Source organism: Archocentrus centrarchus, chromosome 10 (genome assembly GCF_007364275.1).
Source record: "Archocentrus centrarchus isolate MPI-CPG fArcCen1 chromosome 10, fArcCen1, whole genome shotgun sequence".
NCBI classification, from domain to species: Eukaryota; Metazoa; Chordata; class Actinopteri; order Cichliformes; family Cichlidae; genus Archocentrus; species Archocentrus centrarchus.
Window position 1 is genome coordinate 22,151,595 of NC_044355.1, and position 24,505 is coordinate 22,176,099.

Sequence of the window (24,505 nt, forward strand, 5' to 3'; positions counted from 1 at the left end):
TTTCAATAGGGAGGATATTTCCAGTCCTTGAAACTTTAAACACAGCCCGTATTTCACTGTCAGAAAGGAGGCAGCAAGTGAAATGAGAATAGGGTGTCTTTTAACCTGTGTGTACACCTGAGACATCAAGGCCTTCTCTGCTATCTCGCTTAGAGCTGGATAAATGTTTTGCCTCCAGTGTCTGTTTGTGGTTTTATGCACCTTTAATATTAATAAAAGCTGCCTTGAAAAACACAAAATGTGCAAAATACAGACAAAAAATATTTTAATGAACAAGGTCCATCTGATTTAAGGAGTCCAAAGATACTTATAGGGTCATGTGCCCGATGTCTTCCAAGTGAGTTACACGTTTCTAGGTGATGTCCTGTAGTTTGGAGCTGGGAGAGCAGAGTCTTTGTGCTTAACAGAGGAAACAAGTGATGCAGTGATGGAGCACTAACAATACAGGAAACCTGGTTAGTTTTATTTTCCTCTGAACACATACAGGAAAAAAAAAAGCCATTCAAGCCACTATAGTATTACAAAAAGCCATATCAAACCTAATGACAGAAAGCTTAACAGATTGTCACGTTACAAACATACAGTACATTCTCATAGGATTAGCTTATGTCTTATGCTGGGATGTCACAGGAATCCCAACTTCCACAAAAGAATAATAATAATAAAAAAAGCCTGAAAGGTTCACTTAAGATAGTGTCTAAATGAGTGGGAGAATAAACCTTTATCTTTCCGTAAGTACATAGGAAAAGGAAAAACAAAGTGAAAAAGCCTTAACTGAGCCACAAAATCTGAGAATGTTTTGTTCTCATTTTGCACCAAGCACTCCTCAGCATGTGGTGAAATGTGCTCATAAACTGCACTTCCACAACTGAAGCATGTGACTGGCCTGAAATGGTCAAAAGTCTGCATGTCTGTGCCTTAGAGGAGTAAAAGAAGGGGACTAGGAGAAGTAAAGACAGAGTGAATCATCATATAAAAAAGAAAAAAGACATTGGACTCATCTAACTCCTTCTTGCTCCGTTCGTCTCTGCCTCCCTGTTTTGCTGGCTCTTGGCTGTGACCCAGAGGAATTCTCTGGTGGCCTCTGTAAATATAACATTTAGAATAACAGCGCCAGAGCCCCCGTGTGTGGACTTAACCCAGTTCCTGGGTCCTCGCTGTGTTGCTTGCGGCTCTAACGGGTAGAATAACAGGCCTTCATGTCTGACCTAGGTATGGGACCAGAGAGGAATAAGGACTAATTTATAGAGGCCAGAAATCTGGATGGTTTCTGTCAAGTCTCTTTCCTACCCGCTGGGGCACCAAGGAAGGGTAGCATGGCTCGACTAAAGAGGGGGCTCGATCTGGTTCTAAGGAGCATGTGGGGATGCAGGCCTTTTTGGTGCCGTCACAGATAGGAAATCCAGGCTGCTTAAACGAAATAACCTCTGGCTAGAGGGTGACTATTCAGCTAATGTGGTCTTATTTCCTAAGCTGCACCAGTCAAACACAAACCGACAATAACCTGAAGTGCAAAATCCAAGACTTTGTGGCTCAACACCATCGTAAAATAGCTTTAACATTAAATCTCCCCATGACACAGTATCATCCATTCACTTAAAATCACAGAGAAGCGGTCACTGTGGACATTAACGACTTTAGGCACGTTGATGTTTGTGATTTTTACATTTGAAATCGAACATCCTCTTTGCTGCTGATAGCTGACAGTCACACGGAAAACACACTTGACAGGTCAGCTACTATTTGTGAACATGAGTAATGGCTCCTGAAACCAAACACATGACACTGATCTGCAATGTCTCTGAGACACAGTTTCTGGAGCTCCGTTAACAATGAATGAGAGTGGTGTGACACTTGCATTAAAGTAAGACACATGATGGAATATATCTAGTACTTGTGAAACATATAGAGTCCATAAAACTGAATTAGATCCCCATTCACCGCTGCCCAGAGAGCAGTGCCGGGTGACATCGAAGAAGCATCTCTGCTTATTTCTAGCTCTGCGAGAGACTTATCAATACATACAAGTGTGAATTAACTGTTCATATTCATAGCATTACATCTGCATTCTCTTTTGAGTGGACTTTCACTTTAAGAATGCACACATTTAATGGCCGTCATGCACTACAATTCATATGTGCCAGAACTGGACTTAAATCCTGTACAATTTGTATTAATCATCAAGTATCTATAGTTATAATACATATTCCCACTTTGAAACAGCAAATAGTGTATGTTACATATCTACAGACCAATGTGTGATGGGTGCAATACTGTGAAGAGAACAACAGACAGCACACCATATACTATGTCACCTATAGTATATCAGTATTGCATATTGTAGCTATATTTATACATGTTCATATAAATATAGATATTCTATGTACATATTGATATTTCAACTTTGCATAAAGAATAAAATAAATAATACAAATATAATCAAATCTTACAGTAAGTATGATTTGAGAAATGCTATATTAGAGCCAAAATAGTCCTAACAGTTGAAATAGTCAACAATTGTTATTCAATTAAAAAAAAAAAATGTGGCCTACAGTCTGGCATAAGCTACACCACGATTACCCTGCACATTTACCATGTGGGACTGCTGGAATGACTAGAGAGGGCGGAATAAGGACAGGAAAGGTCGGGGCTTGTTTCCTTCTGCTCAGTCTTTATGGGAATTTGTGTGTGTGTGTGTGTGTGTGTGTGTGTGTGTGTGTGTGTGTGTGTGTGTGTGTGTGTGTGTGTGTGTGTGTGTGTGTGTTGAAAAGTGTGTGACTGTGTGTGCTTGTGTGTGTAGTTGTGTGAAGGTGTACACAAGTCTGCAAGTGTGGCTTTTAAATGGTGTAGGAGGTCAAAAGTTAGTCTCCTGAGCTTTCACCTCCGGATGTCGGTGGCCTTGGGGTCTTCCTGCTCAGCCACCACTCCGGCTTCTGGACTATGACGGCGGGGTCCCTGACTGCGGTTACGTGGGTGAGAGTTGAAGCCCGCCTTAACAGCTCTATCTTTTTCACCTTGCCGTGGTAGGCGCGGGTGCTCCGGTTCAGGCTGGGAAGGCATAATGTGGCGGCGGTGTTCGACAGGGGTGCTGGCAGGAGACGGGGCGAGGGAGGAGCAGAGGCTCAAGCTGTCACAGAGAGCCCCCCAGTTCTGCTCGCACTGTAGTCGGACACTGCGTGTCAGCGCCTCCTTCACTTCCTCTCCACAGCTCAGGAGAATATTTACCAGCTCCACATATGGACTGGGCAGAGAGAGGAGGATTAATCATGTGATTTTAGGTTTGGAAGTACAATCAATGTCTAGCAAATGGATAGAGTCATTGGGATGGTACAATTACAATCAACTGAACAACAAACAGAAAAATCTGAAAAATGATTTCTTTTTTAAAAAAAAAAAAAAGATCTGTGATAAAAGAGATGGGACGGCTTAGAGAAAATACCCATTTGAACATGGTCCAGAACAGTCTCTTACCCTTTAGGGAATAGATCTTGGAAATGGATCATCTCCACCATGACGGCCACGTTCTCTTTAGCAGCAGAGCACAGGTTGTGTTTGATGTAGCACTCTCTCTGGAGCTGAAACACCATCTCCTTAATGGACACACACTTTCTGCTGATGCAACTGAACTTGTGTCGCAGACCATGTGCCATACATTTCAAAGCATCCTTGATGAAGGACTTCCCCTATGTACACATAGAGATGGGTTCCCTTTAAGTCTGTAGAACATCAGCTAAAGAACAAGAAGATACTTTAACTGTTTTGGTGTTGCTTCTCTCTAACATGCATATTACTTACACATAAAATTTTTGTATTTTGGAGTGTACTTCTGGTTGTGTTATACAAATGGTAACTACACTTTATTTACAAGGAAAATGGAGGTGTAATTCTGCATCAGTAGTCAAATTCTACCATTCTTCTGTTGAAATCTTCTGCAAATAATGTAAATTCCTAGTATCTGAGCTTATAGACATATTAACACCCCGGTCGAGCCTGGCTTGGCAGGGCTTCAACCTCCGCTATGTATGAAAAGGGAGCTAACTGGGCTTCTGGCCAGCTGGCTCATAACCCTTAGCCCTAACTGTACACACATCTGTCCACTAAAAGGCATGTGAACTTCTCAAGAAAGGAAAAAAAGATGATTAGTTAAGGGTATTTATGATTGCACTTCTAAAAAAAAAAAAAAAAACACTGGTATGTTTTGATGTATTTAAAAAAAAAAAAAAAATGTGATTCAGAAGCAGTGAACCAATAAAAAAGAAAAGGAATGTTGCCTCTGGTTTTACCATTTTTGCAAACAGACAGACTAGTTTAGTACCTGAGAGTCAAATTTGCCAGCGTTGTGCAGGAACGTCATGCAGATTTCCTGTAGCCCTCGGATCTCGCAGGAGTTATTCTCAAAGCACTCAAACACACCACAGCCGACATCCCCTGCACTCACCAGGCAGTGCTGGATCTCAGCTGGAAACAGAGAACAGGTTAGAGGAGGGACCTTATCATCTGCTCGCAGCAGAAAAAGCACACAGATTGTTAGAGGCGTGCTGGCAACGAAGACCACACGGCTTGGAGGCACAACTCCACTTCAGCACTGATTGCTGCATGAATCATAAAGCTGATGTGGCGTATAACTATTTCCACAGATGCAGGTGGTTGTTTGTGTGTGTTCATGACCTAGAGTCTAATAGACAGAAAGAATGCAGGGGAGGGTGTGCGGGGATTGAGAGGAAGTCTAATTTCCCAAGCTGAGGGGTTCCTGCAGAGGAACACTTGGTGACAGATATTACTGTGTCATTCTGCACCACAATCCATCTGCGCTGCCTAGCATTGAGATAGGATGGTGCATTGCAGATACAGCCTTAACTACTTGTGGAGGAAACACAAGCAGCCATTTCAGTTTCACTAAATGTGCATCAACAAGTCTTGCATTATTACATTTGCAGAGCAACTACTGAAAATGCAACAGCAGCAATGCAGGCAAAGAAAAATAATAAAACTTTTTATATGTAAATGTACATCACCCCCCACCCCCACCCCCAACACCTACACACACACCTTTTTTTTTTTTTTACTGCAGCCATTAGGTACAAGGATAAAACATTTAATTAAAGGCAGAGATGAACAAAATCTCTCTAAATTGTTTCTGAGACCATTTATTCTGAGAGTGCCGGCAAGGAACCCGTCACTGAAATGGCTGCTTACAGTGAAACCCCGTTTCAATTTTAGATTAATACGGCAAACTGCAGGTTAGTTCGTGAGGCAAAAGACCATTTACAGTTTCGATTTGGCTCTGACACCCGTTAACTGTGAACTTAAGTAATACATCATTACACACGTGATTAATTTCGGAGCTGGTAACTGATGGGCGTGAGAACAGCTTTCTTTGTCTCACAGTCAGAGTTGCGCCCCCGTTTGCGCAGAGGAGACTTCGTCTCGACCACAGCAAATAAAGGATTAAGTGTGACTTATTAGAAATCACGCTTGTCAACAAAGAGTCTTTTTTTTCCCCCCTTGGTGGTGGTGGTGGTGGTAGAGGGGGCAGGGGGGAGTGTGTGTGTGTGTGTGTGTGTGTGTGTGTGTGTGTGTGTGTGTGCTGGGGGGAAGTGGGGTGGGGTGGGGGGGCTGCTACGGGGGCTTGTAGGCACTGAGTTGAACTTTAGTACGCAGGAAAAGTGAGCCGCTGTCAGCAGTGCTTGTTTTGGCATCACGGGAATGTGCTTGGATCGTACGAGCTTGGCCGCAGCGTGCATTGAATTACACAGTGGTGTTACCAGGGTCTCTGCAGAGAGACCTGCATTGGAGTTTGTCCCCATTTTTTCAGGGTGGCGGAAATATAACAACTAGGCTCTAATATTTTGACACAGGTTCACATGGTCGGTCTCAACCAAGTCTTGCGGTCTGTGAGGGCAAATCACCCAATATAAACTGCAAGTTTCGGGGAAAGAGCAGCAGTCCGAAGTGGTGGTGGTGGTATTGGTGTTGGGGCTTTGCGTTAATTAGGTGAAGCATACTTGTCTTTTTATGGTATTTAATAAGCACTACTGCCTCAGAGGATTGCTTCAGTAAATTAACTCCAGCTTGCCTTCAGCGCAGACCAGGCGCCGCACTAGTACACTCATTACAGCTCTACTAACCCGCACACCTCACCCAACACTGATATCAGGAGACAGCCTACACAGCACATACAAACACCAGATATTATTATTTTTTTTAGCAGATAACCACTGAAACACTCAGCTATGACGCGCGCACACACATTAACCAGCGCGCACGCACACCTAGATGCGCTGCCGTATACGTTACCTATTACCTTGCGCCGTTCTATTAATAGTTTACTAACATATTGAATTTCTGTCTGAGAGTATTTACAAAATATCGTCTTTCGCAGGTATCGACACACGTCTCTCGTGTGAAACGTCGGGATTTAAGTTAAAATAAAAATAAAAACACCGGCTCTGCCAAACCGCCTGAACGTGCCTCCTGCGTGGTTGAATCTGCAGCCACATGAAACACGTGTCCGGACAAACCCCACGATTCCACCAGCCAAGAATCCCCACATTCTTACCTCTATTGCCACTCATTTCTTACCTGTGTTCTGCAGGGAGAGGCGTCCTTTCTGGCTCGCAGGCTTCTCCGGGGGACTGTCATAAATGTCAATATTATCCGATCCCACTACTTGCTCCAGTACTGACAAAATCAGCAGTACCACGGCCAATTTGACAAACATTGCGTCTACGACAATGAGCTTCTATCTCCCTGCAAAGATCCGGGAGTGCGAGTGTCTCTCTGTGTGTGAGGGTGCACCTTGGATCAGCGGAGCTGCGGCTCGGTGTCTTATGGGGCAGCTGTGGGACTGAATGCATGAGCTGGAAGTGATGCTGCCTATATTTCTGAGAGCCCCGGGTGTCAATTTGGATGAAGGAGTTAAGCAGGTGTTGTCGGTCGGGGCTTTACAACCAATCAGAGACGCAGAAATCCACGTCCAAGGTTTTAGGGGAGTGTCCAATGAAAGTCCCCTTTTTGCCATAAAACTGGCCCTCTAAAGCAATATTCATGAGTAAGCTGACTTGAATTCTGCAATCAGTATAACCCTTAGACATCCAATATCCCACCAGACGTTTAATAGTCTTTATCTAGGTGATATTGATTAAGTTAACTTGCACTTCCTGCTTTTTATTGCTATAATGAAAAATGAACAGAAGGTCTGTTTATGCCATGGAAACACTTACATGGGATACATATGAGAGCAGTGGGAGAATCAAGTGGGAGACAACACACTGGAAAATTTAACATGGATAATGTTCAAACACGCTACATATAAATAAATAACAAAATAAATGTCAGTGAATCTGCAACCTAGCAGTCATTATTGGAAGGTAGTATTTCAATGAAACAGTGCTGACAGCACCTGTGCGCCCACTGCTTCCACAGAAGGTAGGTGCAAAGTTTGCTGTGACAGAAACACTTCATGAAATTTAACTACCTGGGAGCTGCACACTACCCTATTAATAATTTACACTAAGGTCAGATTATAATAACTTTTATGACTAAAAGCTCCTATAAATAGAATTCCTTAACTTTTTTTTAATGAGGAACTAAATACAGAGAGCTCTGTTACACAATTCCCAGTTTAGTCTGTGACAATGAGGTCTGCTAACCACTACTACAGGGAGTGATCTAAGAATAGAGGACAAACATTGGCAGGGTTGCACATTTGGAGACGCTTGAGGAATCTTTTTCAAGAGCAACACTTGAGGATGCCATGTGGAATGACTGTGAGCTCACTGAGCCTGCAGAAGGAACATTAAGTCTCTATATTCTGAATTTTTCCAATGACCTAATGGTGTTACTACTTTTCAGGTAAAGCCCTCTATAGGAGTCGGTAGTGTGATGCAAGCCAGCATGTTGCTGCATCGCTTGGCATGCCAGAGGGCTGCTACATGTGGAAAAGAAATGGCACCAACAGCGGGAAATGACAATCAGGGTGCAGCATGGGGAAATGCACTTATACCTGAAGCCTCTAGGGGGCCCACTGGTACTAATTGTCTGGTCCTTTTCATTGTTAATTACAACACAGCACTTCGGCAACCGGACGGTAATAAACCCAACTATCAGGCAATTGCAGGCTTAACACCGGAAGATAAATGCATTTACATCTATAACCTAGGCAATTTTCCTCTTCACCTAATCTGCAAGGAAAGGAAACCTCCCAAAACCACAAGCAGTGGTTGTTAAAACCCTGAGGTGTGTAACAATGGGGGTTGGGGTGGGTGGTGGGTGGTAAAGGCCCAACTACAACCAGACCCAAAGATAAATACATTACGCCACTGCTCAGATGCCCCATAAACAATTGGCAGCTCTCTCTCAAGTGTGTGTGTGTGTGTGTGTGTGTGTGTGTGAGTGAAAGACAGACAGAGGAAGAGACAGACAAACAGGCATCTGATTGTGGCAGCCCAAATTTCATAGATCTGTGACTCTGAAATCTGTTTATCATAACATTTAATTTCATGAGAAAAAAAAATCCCTTTCCTGGGAAGCTCTGGCTCTGTTTGCTGGAAAAAAAAAAAAAAAAAAAAAAAAACTTTTAAAAAACCTAGGCTATATTTAGACCATCAATGAAATTAGCCTAGAGCGGGAACTGGACTCCCGCTTTAACCTAAACCAAAATGATGATCACTTATAGCTCTAAATATAGATAATTATTGTCTTGAGACTGCAGTATCTATCGTTTTAATTGAGGTTTTTAGTCAGTGGAATGAGTTTTGGAGAAGTCACCACAGCCGAGAAATGGGAGGTATTTTGGATAGGAGATGATGCAGCACAGAAAACCTCAACATTTCAATATTCCCATTATATTCTTTTGGTGGATGTGGTAGACTTTTTCTACCATGAATGTATGACAATCTTGCCCCATTTAGTCTTCTCTGCACGTGTTAATACACTTTTTTTGATAAGCTATTAATATGGCGTATTTCAATTTAAACACATAGCTATATAGTATGCATAGTAATACATAATATCAAAAATTGGCTTCAGCTTGACGAGCACGGAACGGAAATTGCAATGCAGCAGTATTTTAAAAGTCAACCCGACTTCCGTCACGTCCACGCGGGAGGGTGTATGTATAGCGCGCCGTGGCACGCGTCTGGAGATGAGCTTGATCCTTTCCCGGTTGTGCCTATACCACAAAGCGGAGTCTCCTGCTCAATTCACGTCTGTTAAAAACTGCCCACGCTGTCCACACACCCTCGATTTGGCCCAATCAGAGTGCTGAAATGGACCACAGGCTTGTAATAGCGTGTGCGTCACCGCTGCCTACTGACGCTGCATTCAGGCCGTATGGGAAAAAACGTCTGGAGAGCTTAGGCACAAAACCTAACGACCATGCAAGTGTTATACTTATTTACAGGTTCACTTTAATGTTCCTGTTGTAATTGCTGGCATTTTAACAGCCTTAGACACTTTCAGCAAAAGTGTCACTCATGGCACATGCACTTGCTTTTTCTGCAGCTTTTCACAGGAATTCCCGAGCTGATGCACACTGCTCAGCGGGTCAGTGCATATCAACATTTTCAAACTTATTCTGGCATGCCTCACTTTGGAAGCAGAAACAAGTTCATTTGACATGTTTTTTGTCAGTTGTTGACAGTATAAAAACAAACAAACAAACAAACAAAGTTTAAAAAAGTAAAATATATTTAGGTAAGTACAATAATACCAACAAACTAAAAATTCAGCTTAATCCCTGTTTAGTTTCCCCATTTTCATCATCACCCCACCTGCAGTGGCACTATGTGGGGCCCAGAGGGGCCTATCACACAGTTTCAGAACTGATGGTTTACAAAGCAACACTAACTACTGTAGGCCTAGACATGTATATTGAATCCATTATTTCTTTTACTTCCCAAATAAATGCAGTTGACACTGGTATTGCAAACCAACCAACCAGCTACCTTGAGTGGTATTTTTTTCATAATCGTGCATCCCAGTATTTGACTGACTTGCTGAAAGGTGGAGAGAAGTGGACCTCTGTCGTACAATGCATATTTACTATTTTACTTGAATGCAACACAAAACACCAAGCATTGGCACAGAGAGCAAGAACATTCAGTGGTTTGACAAACCAAATAAATGAGGTGACTTAAAATGCTATGCACAAGGTTGAAGATAATCTTGTGCTGTGATTAGACAGTGGCCGGCTACTGTATATTTTCAAAACATAGCTGTAAATTTGACTGAAAAAGCTCAAATCAACTTCCGTTTAGTGACTGCTCTGCAGCTTTTAGTCCAATCACATTGTCATTAGCAGATTAGGCTTACTGGTTGTCATCCAACCACAGAGGTTAATATTCTATCTTCTGAGTAATTTAATATCTATTCATCCATATTGTCTAAAATGCTGAGTTTAACTGTCTTCCCATTTTGGGGATGTGAGAGTGATGCTGCACATCAGCCTCCAAGCACTTGTCGTTTACAACTTAACTGCTTCGGGTATGCTGACTTGTATATCTGCATGCACACCGCAGAGCAGTGACTGCGTGTGGATAGCGAAACATCTAAAGCCTGAGCGCCACTGTGGTCTGGTTCACGTGGTAGCTAAAGCTGTTATTTTTTTTTTCTTTTTAAATATGTTTTGTTTTCGGTGTATTAAGAATATATTTCATGTTTGCGTTGCACAAAGGCATTGTATTCTTGGGGTGACAGCCTCCAGAAAATAGACAAGTGTGCTTTGACAGCCATAACGTTCATTCACTTTGACTGCTGTACTGTAAACATACAGAAAGCAGACATGTGTTCTGAGTTGGGACCCCTGGGGCCCTGGCAAGTGACCGACCAATGAAACCACAACAGAGAGGCCAGGCAGGGGTGTGTGTGCAAGTGTGCGCGCATTTGTGTGTGAATTAGGGGGACGCTTCACTGCGAGGGAGGCTTCTGTGACAGCAATTAATGGTACTAGTTTACAGACTCTTTACAGTACTTTACGGGAAGCATGTGTGTGTAATTTGGTTACAAGTTCAGGCTTTGTTGTAGAAAACTGCCGGACAATAACTCTTGAGTGACCCCGCAGAGGATTCACTCGAAACCTTATACTATCCTGTGGCACGCTTGGTTCTTGTTGTCAAAACAGTGACTGTAAAAATGTCACTGCAGGTGATGTTTTTCCAACACTTGTGATTGCTATCTCATTTGTTTAATCTGCCCACAAAGTGAAGTTTAAAATTGGCAAAATGTTTCCCTGAGGGTGCAATACGAGACTATCGCACTGTTTTTCTTTCTTTGTGCTAAGTACAGACATGTGCATGAGTGGTACTAATCTTCTCAAATGACTCCCAGCAAAAAAGATAATAAGCAAATTTCCCAAAAAAGATCAAACTATTCATTTAAAACCAAAATATATGCAAATAAAACAGTTATATAACAGTTTTTACACTGAGCTAGTCGTTTGTGGAACCAACCCAACCAATGAGCCACTGGAGCTGTCTGATGACATATGACCTCAATATCACTGACATACCTATACTCAAGCATGCCAGGTCTTTACTTGCTACATTATTATTATTAATATTTGCATTTTATAGTCAGTAATTGCGACCTTTTCTGAGTGGTGTTAAATAAAACCACAAAAACGTAATAAAAATGATCCTGGAAAAACAAATCTGAGCAGTAAATCAAAGCTGAATTTTAAGCTTTGCTGTGTAAACATAACTTAGAAACTCTCTCAGAATAGAAAGCGCATGAGAAAGCAGGAGTGCTGGGCTGTGAGAAGAAGAAGCTGTGAAATATCACATACCAAAGTCTTCGAGGAACCTGAATATGATATCTTAGTTTCTAAATCTGGCTCAGTTTATGACTGTGTGCATTTGTGTGTGTGTGTGTGTTTGTGTGTGTGTGTGTGTGTGTGTGTGTGTGTGTGTGTGTGTGTGTGTGTGTGTGTGTGTGTGTGAGATGTTGTCTCCTCTCCTTGTATCTCCCAAACCCTGACCCTTTTCAAACCTTATTTTATAAGACTGTTGCCTATTTAGCAGTATGACAGTGCATTTTTTTTTTAATCCAGGAGATGATTGAGGTGTGTTTAGATTTAACCTCTTTTTTTTGTGAGTGTGCAGAAAAATGTGCAATCTTTCAGCGGCGAGCTGCAAAGCCTTTCTCGGTCTCTTGGTGTGTTAACTCACCTGACTCGTGAAAAGAGAGGTTTTACTGGCCCAGCTCAGCAGGCCAGCTCTGGGCTCTGACTCCAAGTGGTGTGAAAGCACCACATCGCAGAACCTCACTTAACTCGCCTCAAACAATGTGCTATTATAGAGTTTGCTCTGTATGGGTTATATTGCTACAGTGCTGGCAGATTACAAAGTGCCCCGTCTCATTACTGTCCATATAAGCCCGCAGGCCTCGCCAGCACAAAGGAGTTATTGAGTGATAAGGGGAAAGAGATGGGCTGTAGCTGCCTGTGAGAGCCCTCACCTTGGCTGCCCCAACCTCGATTAGGTCAGAGGTGATGTCATCATGGCTAGAGACACAGAGGTCGACCTCTCTGATAGGTGGGCATGCTGGGACAAAAAGAGAGCAGCTGGGACACAAAGGCCCCATTTAATGAGAGTGAGACATGAGGCCAGAGTGGACTCCGTGGGTGGCACATAGTGTCATAGCTGCTGAAAAGACTGGCGAGCAATTAATCATCTGATTCAAGAATTGGGCAAAGTGCTTATTATGTAAGGTCAGTTTTGACATCATCATTGAAGCAGAGGAAGTCTTTCTAGGTTACGCTTCTGTTTGATTGCACTGATCGCCCAAAATTTTCTTGATCCCATAATATTGGAGGGATGCTATATTTATCGTAGTGGTCAGGTCCAACAATTGTGCAACATAATATGACACACTTACCCCTCATTAGAGATGAAGAGTCCTTTGTGGCATCCTGACAATCATTAAAACTTCTCCTCTGGCTTGGCTTGTTTACTCTCTTGTAATTACCAGGTGATTGTGTAGTCTGTGACCCATATTCAGAGTCAGGTCAGCCAAGACATGGGGGATAATCGACGATATTCAGAGAAGTGCACGTAGAGAAAGAGTGTTAGAGTGGATAGTCATTTGGTCCTGCCTCATTAGACTGTGTTAGAAGACAAGCTGGCTCACAGTATTCTTGCAGTGGAACAATACCGCTTTCCACTGTAAGACCAAAATGTTGGCCCCGGTGTGTGTTTGAGAGGGCATATGGCAACTTCATTTATCAATTTATGCATTCACTTATTCACTTGCAGGTAATATGGAAACGAAATGAATAAGCTGACTGTGTGATGTACGCATATATATTTGAGGTAAGCTCATATTGACCTAACGTAGTTTCTGAAGCATTTTTCAACCACATAGCTCTTCAGTGTCATTCATTTTACCTGTCCAAGTTAGAACACCACATCTCCTGGCAGCACTCCTACCGTGACAGAAAGAGGTGACTGATCGCTGCCCTTAAATAAAAATGCACACACGTGCACGCACACGCACACGCACACACTACTCGCAGTCCTTAATCCTGTGGCATATCTTTCAGCGGTACAGTGAGATTTTTGTTGTCATCACAGAAGCCTTTGTTCAGTGGCTATGACCTCACTTTGATGAGTTTATAAACAGGGTTTTGTATTAATGCTGAAAATCGTTTTACACTTTTCAGTGTGTTTATTGTGTAATTATCACCACAAAGTTACACCGGCCTACATGGATGCCAGTGAAACCTGATGTTAGGCCAACCTGTGAAAACTAATAGGTTGCATGTCTCCAGCATCACTAAGGCTGGCAAACTAAATTTGAATTTGGCAGTGCGCTCAGATTTTTGTCACATAAAGGCACTGTGAGGTCTCGAGCACTGGGTGTAAATCCAGGGCTATTAAAAGTATTCAAAAAGAAGGGAAAATTTTATTCAATTTAATTCCTCAAAACAAGAAGGAAACAAGTTGATAGAGCGCTAAGCACAAGGCTCAAATTACATTTTCCAAATAATGGCATCAGTTACTTGACGCTGATGAACAAATGCAGTTTAGGGCCCAAAGCAGGAAGTTAAATGCAAATACTGTGTAGCCAAATGTAAAGCTGTGCGCATTTTGCACCAGTGCAAACAGCCTCGTATTTGATAAAGAGTATAGAACTATGTAAATGTTGAAATAGCTGATGTGCAATTACAAAACTACAGTTCACAATTTTCTAAACAGGAAAGCTTTTAAAGAAATGTTAGTGCACCTAAAAAAGCACTAGTCGCGTTAGGAGTAAAGCAATCCATGTTACTATAATTAACAATAATGTTAAAAACAGAATATAAAAATATATAGAACTAAAATTACATAGAAGCTTATTACTGTTGTTACTGTTATTTACAGTAGCACTAGTTGTATTAGCATTAGCAAGCCTGGTGATAGCAAACAAACCCTTTGTTGTTACATTTCCAACCACTTCACAAAAGTCCAAAAATCACAATATTGGTACTTCACCCGAGAATGAAGCAAAAACAACAACAACAAAAACGAGTTAACCTCATGCTAACCACAACATGATTTTAGGCATTTTACCAAAGCCCCCATTTTAAGTTGAAAACCAGCAGCCAAAAATGTCTAGAGAAGGTACCTCACTCCTGGTGTGTAGTGCCAAAACCTCAAAGTAACAATACTGAATTGCACCACATATTGCACACATAGTTTCGAGGAGTCAGGTATATAAGCAGTTAGTTTCTGTAGGAGAAATATCCACTTTTATTTGGGTCTTTGATTAGCCTGTACTTATCTGATATATCTTGGACGCAGCATTGGAGAGAAATAATAACCCTGGTAGGCAGCTCATTAGAAAAGTGTTGTTTGACATGGCTTGATTGGAAAGCATTGTTTCTATTCTGGCGCCTGCATATACAGAAAGCATTTGTCTGTTACTGTGATCATATAACAAGCTTATATATAAGTACCTGTCTTTAAGGAAAGCATTTTATTGTACTGCTGAGGATGCATTTATTACTTTTTTCTTGTTTGGAAAACAAAAACACCAAGTAAGGAACAATTTTCTTATAGTGGTATAAATAAAGCACATGATATATTTAGAATAGTTGAGGTTAATTAGCCAGCTCAGGAATTAGTGGTTGGGTCCAGATCAAACCAGCATGTCACAGATGCTTGTGAACCTCAGTGCCATGAGGTTACAATTGTAGGATGTTTTGGGATATTTGTTGTTTACGATGTGTTTTCTACAGTTAGGGGTAATTGATTGCTGTGATGGTGTGTGTTGGAACATGCTGTATTTTTCCATAAGGCCAGAGGCTGAGAGGGGGCTGGGGTGATGCAGCAGATGAAAAGACTGGCTAACCTTCCCAGGAATTCACAGAATTCCAGTTCCTAATTATGACATCCATGGAGCAGAAGCCCAATAACCCCACCACCACCAGCAGCACTACAACACCCATTACACACAGATTTGTGCAAATACATGCACGCACATGCAAACGTGCACATATTCTAATTACCACTCTTCTGGCATCATCACAGGGGAAAGATGGAAAGTGACAGTGGAAAAGAAGGGAAAGGATGAAGAGACTTAGAGGCAAAGGAAGAACAACCGGCTGAACTGCTATCTTCTTGTTAAGTGCTGGTTTATCAACTCTCCAATAATACTGCCCCCAAGGTCCAATCATCCACAGCTTTAGCTGGGACTCTTGTCTTTTTAACATGCCACAGTGCCCTCATCTTTGTTGTTTAAAACAGCATAATACCTTAAAAACTATTAAATTATCATTCTTCCCCCTTTGCAGGTTTTTATTAGCACTATTCGTGTGGTTAAGCTAAACTTAGCATAGAGCAGTGCTTCTCAAATAGTGGGGCACGCCTGTGCTACCAGGGGGGAACGACTGACCCCGGGGAACATGCTTTTTTGCCGTACTAGAATAAATTGTAATTGCACATCCACAACAGTAGGTGGCAGTGGCACGCTCATTGTCAGAGTATGCGCAGTCAGTAATAGCTCTATGGTGCACGTTTTTTTTTTTTTTGCCTACTCACAGCATAGAGCGGGTTCCGCCGCAACTATTTATAGTCGTTTCTAATTCCTAGGGGGGGCATAACAGAAAATAATTGAGAAGCACTGGTATAGAGTGTACAACAGCATCTGGGCTCATGGTCCCAGATGCTAATATCTTAACCGTAAGGCCAACTAAGAATTCATTATGAACATTAAGCATACCCAAATCTTTGGGTAGAACATATTTCCTACCATGTAGCAGCATATTAATTACTAACCTCTTAGTGTCATCAGAATCAGAATCAGAATCAGAAGGTTTTATTGCCATATGGGTGAACAGGTTCACAGCATTAGGAAATTGCTGCGGTACTTCGTGCTTACAGAAAAAAAACAAATAAGTATAAAAACTATAAGACAATATACAAGTATACAAATTGCAAATATACAGAGATATTAGAGCTATAACTATAGCACAATATTACAAAATTACAAAATATACAGTGCAGAGACTAATTAAAAGATAAAAGAATGTAGACTATATTCCACTAATATGTACATCAGTGCAATCAGACAGGTGCATAGACATAGGGTCATCAGCGTTTGTGGGGGGTGGTGGTAACAGTCTTAGGGTAATTGTTCATGAGTCCAACAGCAGAGGGGAAGAAACTGTTCTTATGGCGGGAGGTTCTGGTCCGTATGGACCGTAGCCTCCTGCCTGAGGGGAGAGGGTCAAAAAGTCTGTGCCCAGGGTGAGAGTGGTCGGCTGTGATCCGACCTGCACGCCCCAGTGTCCTGGAGGTGTACAGGTCCTGGAGAGATGGGAGGTTACAGCCAATCACCTTCTCAGCAGAGTGCACAACGCGCTGTAGTCTCTGTTTGTCCCTAGTGGTGGCTCCAGCGTACCACACAGTGATGGAGGAGGTGAGGATGGACTCAATGATGGCAGTATAGAACTGCACCATGGTCCTTGCTGGCAAGTTGAATTTCTTCAACTGCCGCAGGAAGTACATCCTCTGCTGGGCCTTTTTGACAACAGAGGTGATGGTGGGCTCCCACTTGAGGTCCTGGGTGATGGTAGTTCCCAGGAAGCGAAAAGAGTCCACTGTGGTGATGGGGGTGTCAGTCAGGATGATGGAGGGTAGAGGGGCTGTGTGCTTCCTAAAGTCCACTATAATCTCCACTGTCTTCTGGGCGTTCAGTACCAGGTTATTGTGGCTGCACCAGGACACCAGACGTTTGACCTCCATCCTGTAGGCCGACTCGTCCCCGTCTGAGATGAGTCCGATGAGAGTCATGTCGTCTGCAAACTTAATAAGCTTGTCAGACTTGTCTAAGCTTGACATCGGTGTCATTTCGGTATGTGTTTGTCGATCGGGAACTTGAAGGTGCAGTACCTCATTGACTGGACCCCAGTGTGTACTGTACTTTTATTTAAAACTATTTAACTCTAGTTGTAAAACTTATAAAAGACCTGTGGTGCTACATTGGCATTTTTTTAACCTAACAATACCTCTGTAGCTAGCGATATGGTGGCCGAGCATTATATGTAAACTAGCTTAATTTCAATAACTCTCCAACCTGGACTGGTATAAGTTATTAGTTAGCTGGTTACTGTTGGTTATTGCAGTTGAAAGAATTAAGGCACTTTTTAACTCTCGGTGGTGCTCAGTGTTTGTATTTTCTGGGGAGCCAAAGAAGAATCTGAACCCAGGAATGGCTAATTTCATCAGTCTTCAAAAAGTAGACCACTCTTTTGTCTCTGCAGGATTTTTAACATTTCTGGAGGTATGTTTTCTTCAGCAAAATCTTGTCATAGGCCTTTTTTTTTAATACATTATTTTATCTGACAAATATGTATAAAAACCTTTTGTACTGTTAGCAGCTAGTAACTTGATAGGACCTATTTTTAAAAAAAGAAAAATACACATTTTTGTACTAATCAATTCTGGTGTATTTAGCAGAAATATGATGGCATTTCATATATATATTTTAGAATGAAACTGTACTTTGTTCAGTTCATCCATATATTCTCTACCAAAGCAGAGCTGCTTACTGAACTACTGAGCTAAGCTAATATAAGCAGTCAATCCTTGCTGCACCAAAAATTCAAATGACACTTATATTTTCACTTTGTTTTTTGTTGTTTTTACTTTAATTGAATTTGCCATTTCAGATTATTTTGGCCACATGGTGGTAGTAACATAACATAACAAAAAGCCAACCTATCATCACCTTTTACCTTGACACAGTATATGTATTAGAAAACTGAAAAAAAAAATGTACACTTTTTATTTGATTAACTCATATAAACCAAAGTCCTACATTTACTATTCCTTTGTTCAACATTTTAGAGAAATAGCTCAGGTTTATCACTTGGCTGCGCTAAGAAAAAACAAGACAAAGAGGTTTAAAAACTGTACTGCAAAGCTGAAAACTTCAAGAGAATATGATGGACAAAGGAAACTGACAAAGCTCGTGAAGATACTGGCTTTATTTAACAGGGGAATGTTTCTTGTTTTTTTTTTTGTTTGTTTGTTTTATGGGATCTATTTGGAGGACAACCAAAGCATCGTACACGGCACTTGTGAGAGGCAGTCTGGAACATGGCTGTTTGGATCTCTCCATAGTTACAACAGTGGCAAAGGTGACTAAACTTAGGTGCCGTTTACACGAAGCTGTTTTCACTGGAAACGGTGTCGTTTTGATGCGTTTCAGCCTTTCGTTTACACGATGGCGTTTCAGAAACGATCCGCGTTTACACGATGACGTGAAACGATGGAAACGATGAAAACGATGTAGTTCCCATGCCAGGCCACAAGTTGGCGTTGGTTTTCTCTTTGCAAAGTTTGTTTATGCAAGACGCGCATGCGTGGAGTGACACAGTAGGTAGTGCGGCAAATTGTTCATTACTTACAAAACGGCCAATGTGAGAGGTTTTGTGTGGACTGACGATGAGGTTGGATCGCTGCTGCACACAACGCTGAATTACAAAACGGTAAAAACACAAGAAAAGCATAAGAAGCACTCGTGAATCTGCGAGCACTGTTTATCAATTTGCGCGTGCGCGAAAAACTGTGGCCGTCGCAACCATAGTGCGCATGTGCGAGTCGAGCGTTTTCAAATCACCCCGGTTTCAAGTGTTTACACGAAAACGCAAGCCGGTGCGTTTCTGAAACGCTCCACTCTGGACCCCGTTTCCGAAACACATCATTTTCACTCTGTTGTCGTGTAAACAGAAGGGCAAAACGCATCAAAACGACACCGTTATCATGTAAACGCAAGGTCGAAACGCATCAAAACGACACCGTTTCAAAATGAAAACGGTCTCGTGTAAACGGCACCTTAGAGAACAGCAATTACTTCTTCCTGAGTTGGGAACAGTGGTAGTTGATAGCCAAGAGAGATCCCAGGTGGAAGTTCTCAGTACACAAAAAAGATAAGAGGGTGCCTGGACTAGTACTGGCTTAGTCTGAGAATTACTGGTACTAGAGTATCCTATTTCATGTTTTTGGAGCCAGGGTTTTATGTTTAAACCCAGATAACAAAGCCCTGCCTAGCCTGACTAGAGATAAAGTGCTTGCTTGACAGGATCTAAGGAAGGGTCTTGTAATTGGTCCATAGAAGGAATACATGCTCAGTTACCTCTCACTAGTGCCAGTCCTCAAGAGCTAGGTGCTGCTAATCAAATGCACTTGATTAATTGATCATCAGCAAATGTGAGTAGCGCTATGAAAGCAGAAGCTTTGGAAGTTTGCTGGTCTGGAGCATTCAGGTGTGTTTTTACGCAATGCCACAATCTTTTCAGGAGTGGAAATCTCAGCAGATTCTCCCCATGGTCAAACCATGCAATGCTGAGAGAAACTGCAAAAGGCCCAAGAGCTACATCTCAGACTACTGGCCTTGGTTAACATGTTAAATGTTAAAATTCATGACAGTATATTTAGAAGAAGGTTGAACAAGTATGGCTTGTTGGAAGGGTTACCAGAAGGGTTATCTTTTCTCACTAAAAAGAACATCGCACCATGGCTTAGTTATGCAAATTTGCATCTCTACAAACCACAAGACTTCTGTAACAATGTCTTTTGGACAGACAAGACCAAAGTGGAGTGCTTGACATAATACACAGCGTCATGTTTGGCAAAAACCAAACATAACATATCAGGGCAAACAAATCATAGTAACTGTTGAGCACAGTAGTGGAAGGATGGTGATTTGGGCTTGTTTTGCAGCCACAGGATCTTGCAGTCATTCAGTCAACCATCAACTCCTCTGTATACCAAAGTACTCTAGAGTCAAATGTGAGGTCATCTGTCTGACAGGTAAAGCTTGGTGATAAGTTGGTGGTGTAATGGGACTATGATCCCAAGCACAGCAGCAAATCTACAATAAAATGGCTGAGAATAAAATGTGAGAAAGAAAAGAATCAAGGTGTTGCAATGCCCCAGTCAAAGTCCAGATGTCTGCCTGACTGAAATGCTGTGGTGGAATCTTAAGAGAGCTGTGCACAGATAAATATTTGCTAACTTCGATGAACAGAAGCAACACTGAAAAGAAGAGTAGGCCAAAATTCCCCCACAATGATTTGAGAAACATAAAATCATACAAAAACAATTACTTCAAGTTGATGCTGCTACAGGTGGTTCTACAAGCTACTGAATCATAGGGTGCACTTAGTTTTCACAGGACCACATAAAAACTTGAAAGTCCTAATGACTTTCAATAGTTTCACCAAGAAAAAAAATCCCAAGTTGTCTAGTCATGTGATCTGTTATTATTAAAGAAATGTTAAATGGCCACCTTAAGGAACCAAAGTCATTTAATTTTAAAAAAAAAAACATATTTTCTAACTCTCATCTTGCTCCAACATTTCTCATTCACTTCACCCAGTGTACGGCTGATTAACTGTGTTGTAGGCTTGGCTCCATCTACAGCCTCTTAATTTCAGGTGCCAGAAATGCTTTTGGACACAAATTCTCTGGTGTGAATCGTGGGAGGTATGAACTGAGCATGGGTGTTTCTGTTTGCTCTGTACATTTCGTTCCTTGGGGAAATCTCACTGATTAAGTGCTACTATTTTGACAATATGTCAACTCACAGGGAGCGAAGATGAATTTATGTACTTGGCAGTTCTGTAAACAGCATTACTGACCAACATGTTTCCAACCTCATTCCTGTTTCAGAAAAAAGGGTCAAAAGACGGCCTATTTTAGTGCTTTTGTCAGACTGCAAAGTTATAATGAATCATTTGACTTGAGAAATGAGGTTTCACTTTTTAAATAAAATTCCTCAAAATGAATATAACAATCAGTGAATATGCATGAATTCCCCATGACCAAAGTATACCAATGCCTAAAATGCACATGTATATTTCTTTATTTTTAGAATTGAGGCCCTGGCCAGACCACGCGGTGAGTCGCTGTGGTAATAAAAGGGCCCTTTATTAGAGATGGCACAGAGGAGTCCTTCATGAGGCCCACATGGGCACTTTATAACATCTGACATAAGCATTTGGTAGTGTGATTACCAATGCTTGTGGTTCCATCACTGATGGTTCGTGGCTGATAGAGTCCAGTTTCACATGGTTGGAAGACAGACTCAGTTTCTCTTTCTATCAGTGGAACACATGGAGGGAGAAGGAAACAGATAAACACAGAACTAGAAGATGGAGAAAGAAAAGGGAAGGTAAATTACAGACATGCTGGACCAAGCTCATGCAGACGTAGTTAGATAAATACCTTAAATTTCTTATAAAATTTCCAAGGGGAGCTTTTGGATGAAAAAAGTGAAGCTACTAATTATTCTAAGCCAGTGTTATATTATCTTGCATAAGAAGTGTTGGCTGATTTATTGGTTGTTGTGCAAAGCAATTCTAACATTACTGATAATGGTGCTTACTGATTCTGTGCCCTTGTTTATAGTATAGCAACTTTTCTGATGCCTTCCAAAATGCACATGGCCATATCAAAATAGCTCCCATCTGCAGCTTACTGGATATTTTCTCTTTTTCGGACTGCTCTCCATTAAGCCTAGACATGGTTATGTGGAAAAATCCCAGTAGATCAGCAGTTTCTGAAATTCTCAAATCTGCCTGTCTAGCACCAACAACCATGACACATTCAAAATCACTTAAATCACATTCCTGATTAGATATTTGTGTAAATGAGGAAATGAACAGGCCAAGGTGTACAAAAGAACATCTCTGAATGCACAAGATGTTGAACCTTAAAGCAGATGGACTATACCAGTAGAAGACCACACTGTGTGCCACTTCTGTCAGCTAAGAACAAACAACAGACTGTTGGAAAAATGGTACCTGGTCTGATTTCTGATTTCTGGTGTGACATTCGAAGGTTAGGCTCAGAATTTAGCATAATCAACATGAAAGAATGGATCTATCCTGCCTTGTATCATGGATCAGGCTGCTGGTAGTGTGATGGTGCATATTTTTATGGTTTCTTGGGCCCCTTGGTACCAGTTGAACATTGTTTAGCTGTCACAGCCTACTTAAATACTGCTGCTGACTATGTCCATCCCTTTATGACCACAGTATACCCATCTTCTAAAGGCTGCTTCTAACAGGATAACATTCCATGTCACAAAGCTCAAATCATCTCAAACTGGTTTCTTAAGCAGGACAGTGAGTTCGCTGTACTCAAATGGCCTCTGTAGTCAGTGGATCTCAACCCAGTCCAGTCCAGTACTGTTTGATTTGGTGGAACAGGAGATTCACATCATGGATGTGTGATGCTACCATGTCAATGTGGACCAAAATCTCTGAGGAGTGTTTCCAGCACCTTCTTCAATCTGTGCCATGAAGAAATAAGGCAGTTCAAAAGGGTACTAGCAAGGAGTACCTGATAAAGTAACAGCTGAGTGTGTATTTTCTCTCATTTTGAAGCTTATGCAAACAAGAGAAAAGCAAAAAGCAAACAAACAAATAAAAACACAAATACTTATTACCCCAGGACCAAGATTTTTTGCAGGTTTTAAGGCAGCATATGCTCCTATCTATTTTGCATATATTTCGAGGAAGGTGTTTCTTCAGCAAGACAATCCCATGTAGCGGCAGCAAGAAAGTTGCAGTTTAGCAGTTTGTTGAGATATATGAATGACTAGAGCCAGCGTGGCATGGTGTTTTTTGTTAAGGTTAGAGAAAGGGTATGGTTTGATGTAAAAAAAAAAATCCTTAAGTTTAGGAGAGGATCAGGGTCTCAATACAATAAAACAATGCTCAGAGCTAGTAGTAAATAGGATATAAACAACAGCTCCTGGTGTTTCCCAAGCATCCATCCATCCAGATCTCTTCCCTAAGAAGTTTTTTGTGGCCCATTAACATCACACAGCTTCCACCTTTGCTTCTGACAGACAACAGTCATAATTCGCACAGCCACATGAGATCCTTCTCAGAAAAATCATAAACATAAGTCACTTATGGCATTCGAACAAACAACCAGTGCTGTAGTTTTTTGTGGTGAGGACAAGTCTCCAAATTTAGCCAATGCCTTGCAGGTCAGGAATGTTTGATAACCTTCTACCAGCTCTGAAACCACGCCTGTTGAGTGTTTGTGTTTGTATCTGTATGTGTGAACATTCCTGGCATGGGCAAGCATCAGAGCTGAGTGCACAGAAAGGAGGGGCCAGTGGAGTACTTGTAGACCAACTCAGTGAACCCTGGAAGGCCAGTTCATCCTTCATCATTACTTTGTGCTGAAAGATCACAGTAAGACAGAGGGATCAGGCTGCCTTCAGCTGTTTGTGCAACACACAGAACACACTTTTATCCTGCTCACAATCCTTTATCTATCCCTTAAACCCATTCTTTTCCATTGCCTGTGAGTAACTTTTACTGAGTCATGTAATAAATCTGTTTCCTGGGAGGTTGAGTTTCAAGGCTGAAAGGCTGTTACTTCTTACGTTTGAATGAAGGTTTTTGAAACTTTTTGACCCAGTTTTCAGGTCCTGGAATTCTGTATGTTGGAATTCTGTTTTTTAAGAGCAAAGTGGAATCTCCAAAAAAGATCCCTTGGGTGCTTGGATTTATTTAGAACTCCTTGTTTTTCATCTAAATATATCAGACATTTATGTATCAATTTGACAAATCTCCTGTGACCCTGTTTGCATATTAAACAACCACAAATAGCATCTCAACCCCAAGGCTGAAAACTCTGCTGTAAACATTTGAAGCTCCATTGCTCTTGTGCAACAAGTTGAAATAAACTGGACCCACAAGTACTTGTTGCAATGTTAATGTCCTCCTCCAGTGCGGACCTCTTTTCTGCCTCTGGGAGACCACATAGCAGAGCAAGCCATTTTTAAAATGCAGGGAGCCTCAGTGAGGTGCAGCTTAGTTTTCATGACACTGTAATGGTGGGCGCCACTCATCTTCATGGTTTCTAACCCCCCAATCTAATGATCACTGTCTTGGCCATTCAGGCTTGTGTAGTCATACCTGTGGGTTGGGTGGGAGATGCAGACAGCTAGTGAATTGAATTTGAGCGTTTATGGTGTGAGAAGCAGCCCAGGGTCT

General features: G+C 41.6%; 1 protein-coding gene across 1 annotated transcript; it reads right to left on the reverse strand.

The window, feature by feature from the left end:
- Window positions 1-442: 442 nt before the first annotated feature.
- On the reverse strand, window positions 443-6,879 carry stc2a (stanniocalcin 2a). Its single transcript, XM_030739873.1, has 4 exons — window positions 6,583-6,879; window positions 4,316-4,458; window positions 3,472-3,683; window positions 443-3,241 (listed from the first exon to the last, which is right to left on the reverse strand). The coding sequence occupies exons 1-4, from the start codon at window positions 6,719-6,721 to the stop codon at window positions 2,878-2,880; spliced, it is 858 nt and encodes a 285-aa protein (XP_030595733.1). The 5' UTR covers window positions 6,722-6,879; the 3' UTR covers window positions 443-2,877.
- Between the last annotated feature and the right edge of the window lie 17,626 nt (window positions 6,880-24,505).

What these genes read in the sequence shown, in the direction of transcription:
- stc2a (XM_030739873.1), bottom strand. Translation starts at nt 6,721, where the DNA reads ATGTTTGTCAAATTGGCCGTGGTACTGCTGATTTTGTCAGTACTGGAG. An exon ending in CTGGCAAATTTGACTCTCAG is followed by an intron (nt 3,684 to 4,315) that starts GTACTAAACTAG and finishes ATGTGTACATAG; the next exon opens with GGGAAGTCCTTCATCAAGGA. An exon ending in CAAGATCTATTCCCTAAAGG is followed by an intron (nt 3,242 to 3,471) that starts GTAAGAGACTGT and finishes CTCTCTGCCCAG; the next exon opens with TCCATATGTGGAGCTGGTAA.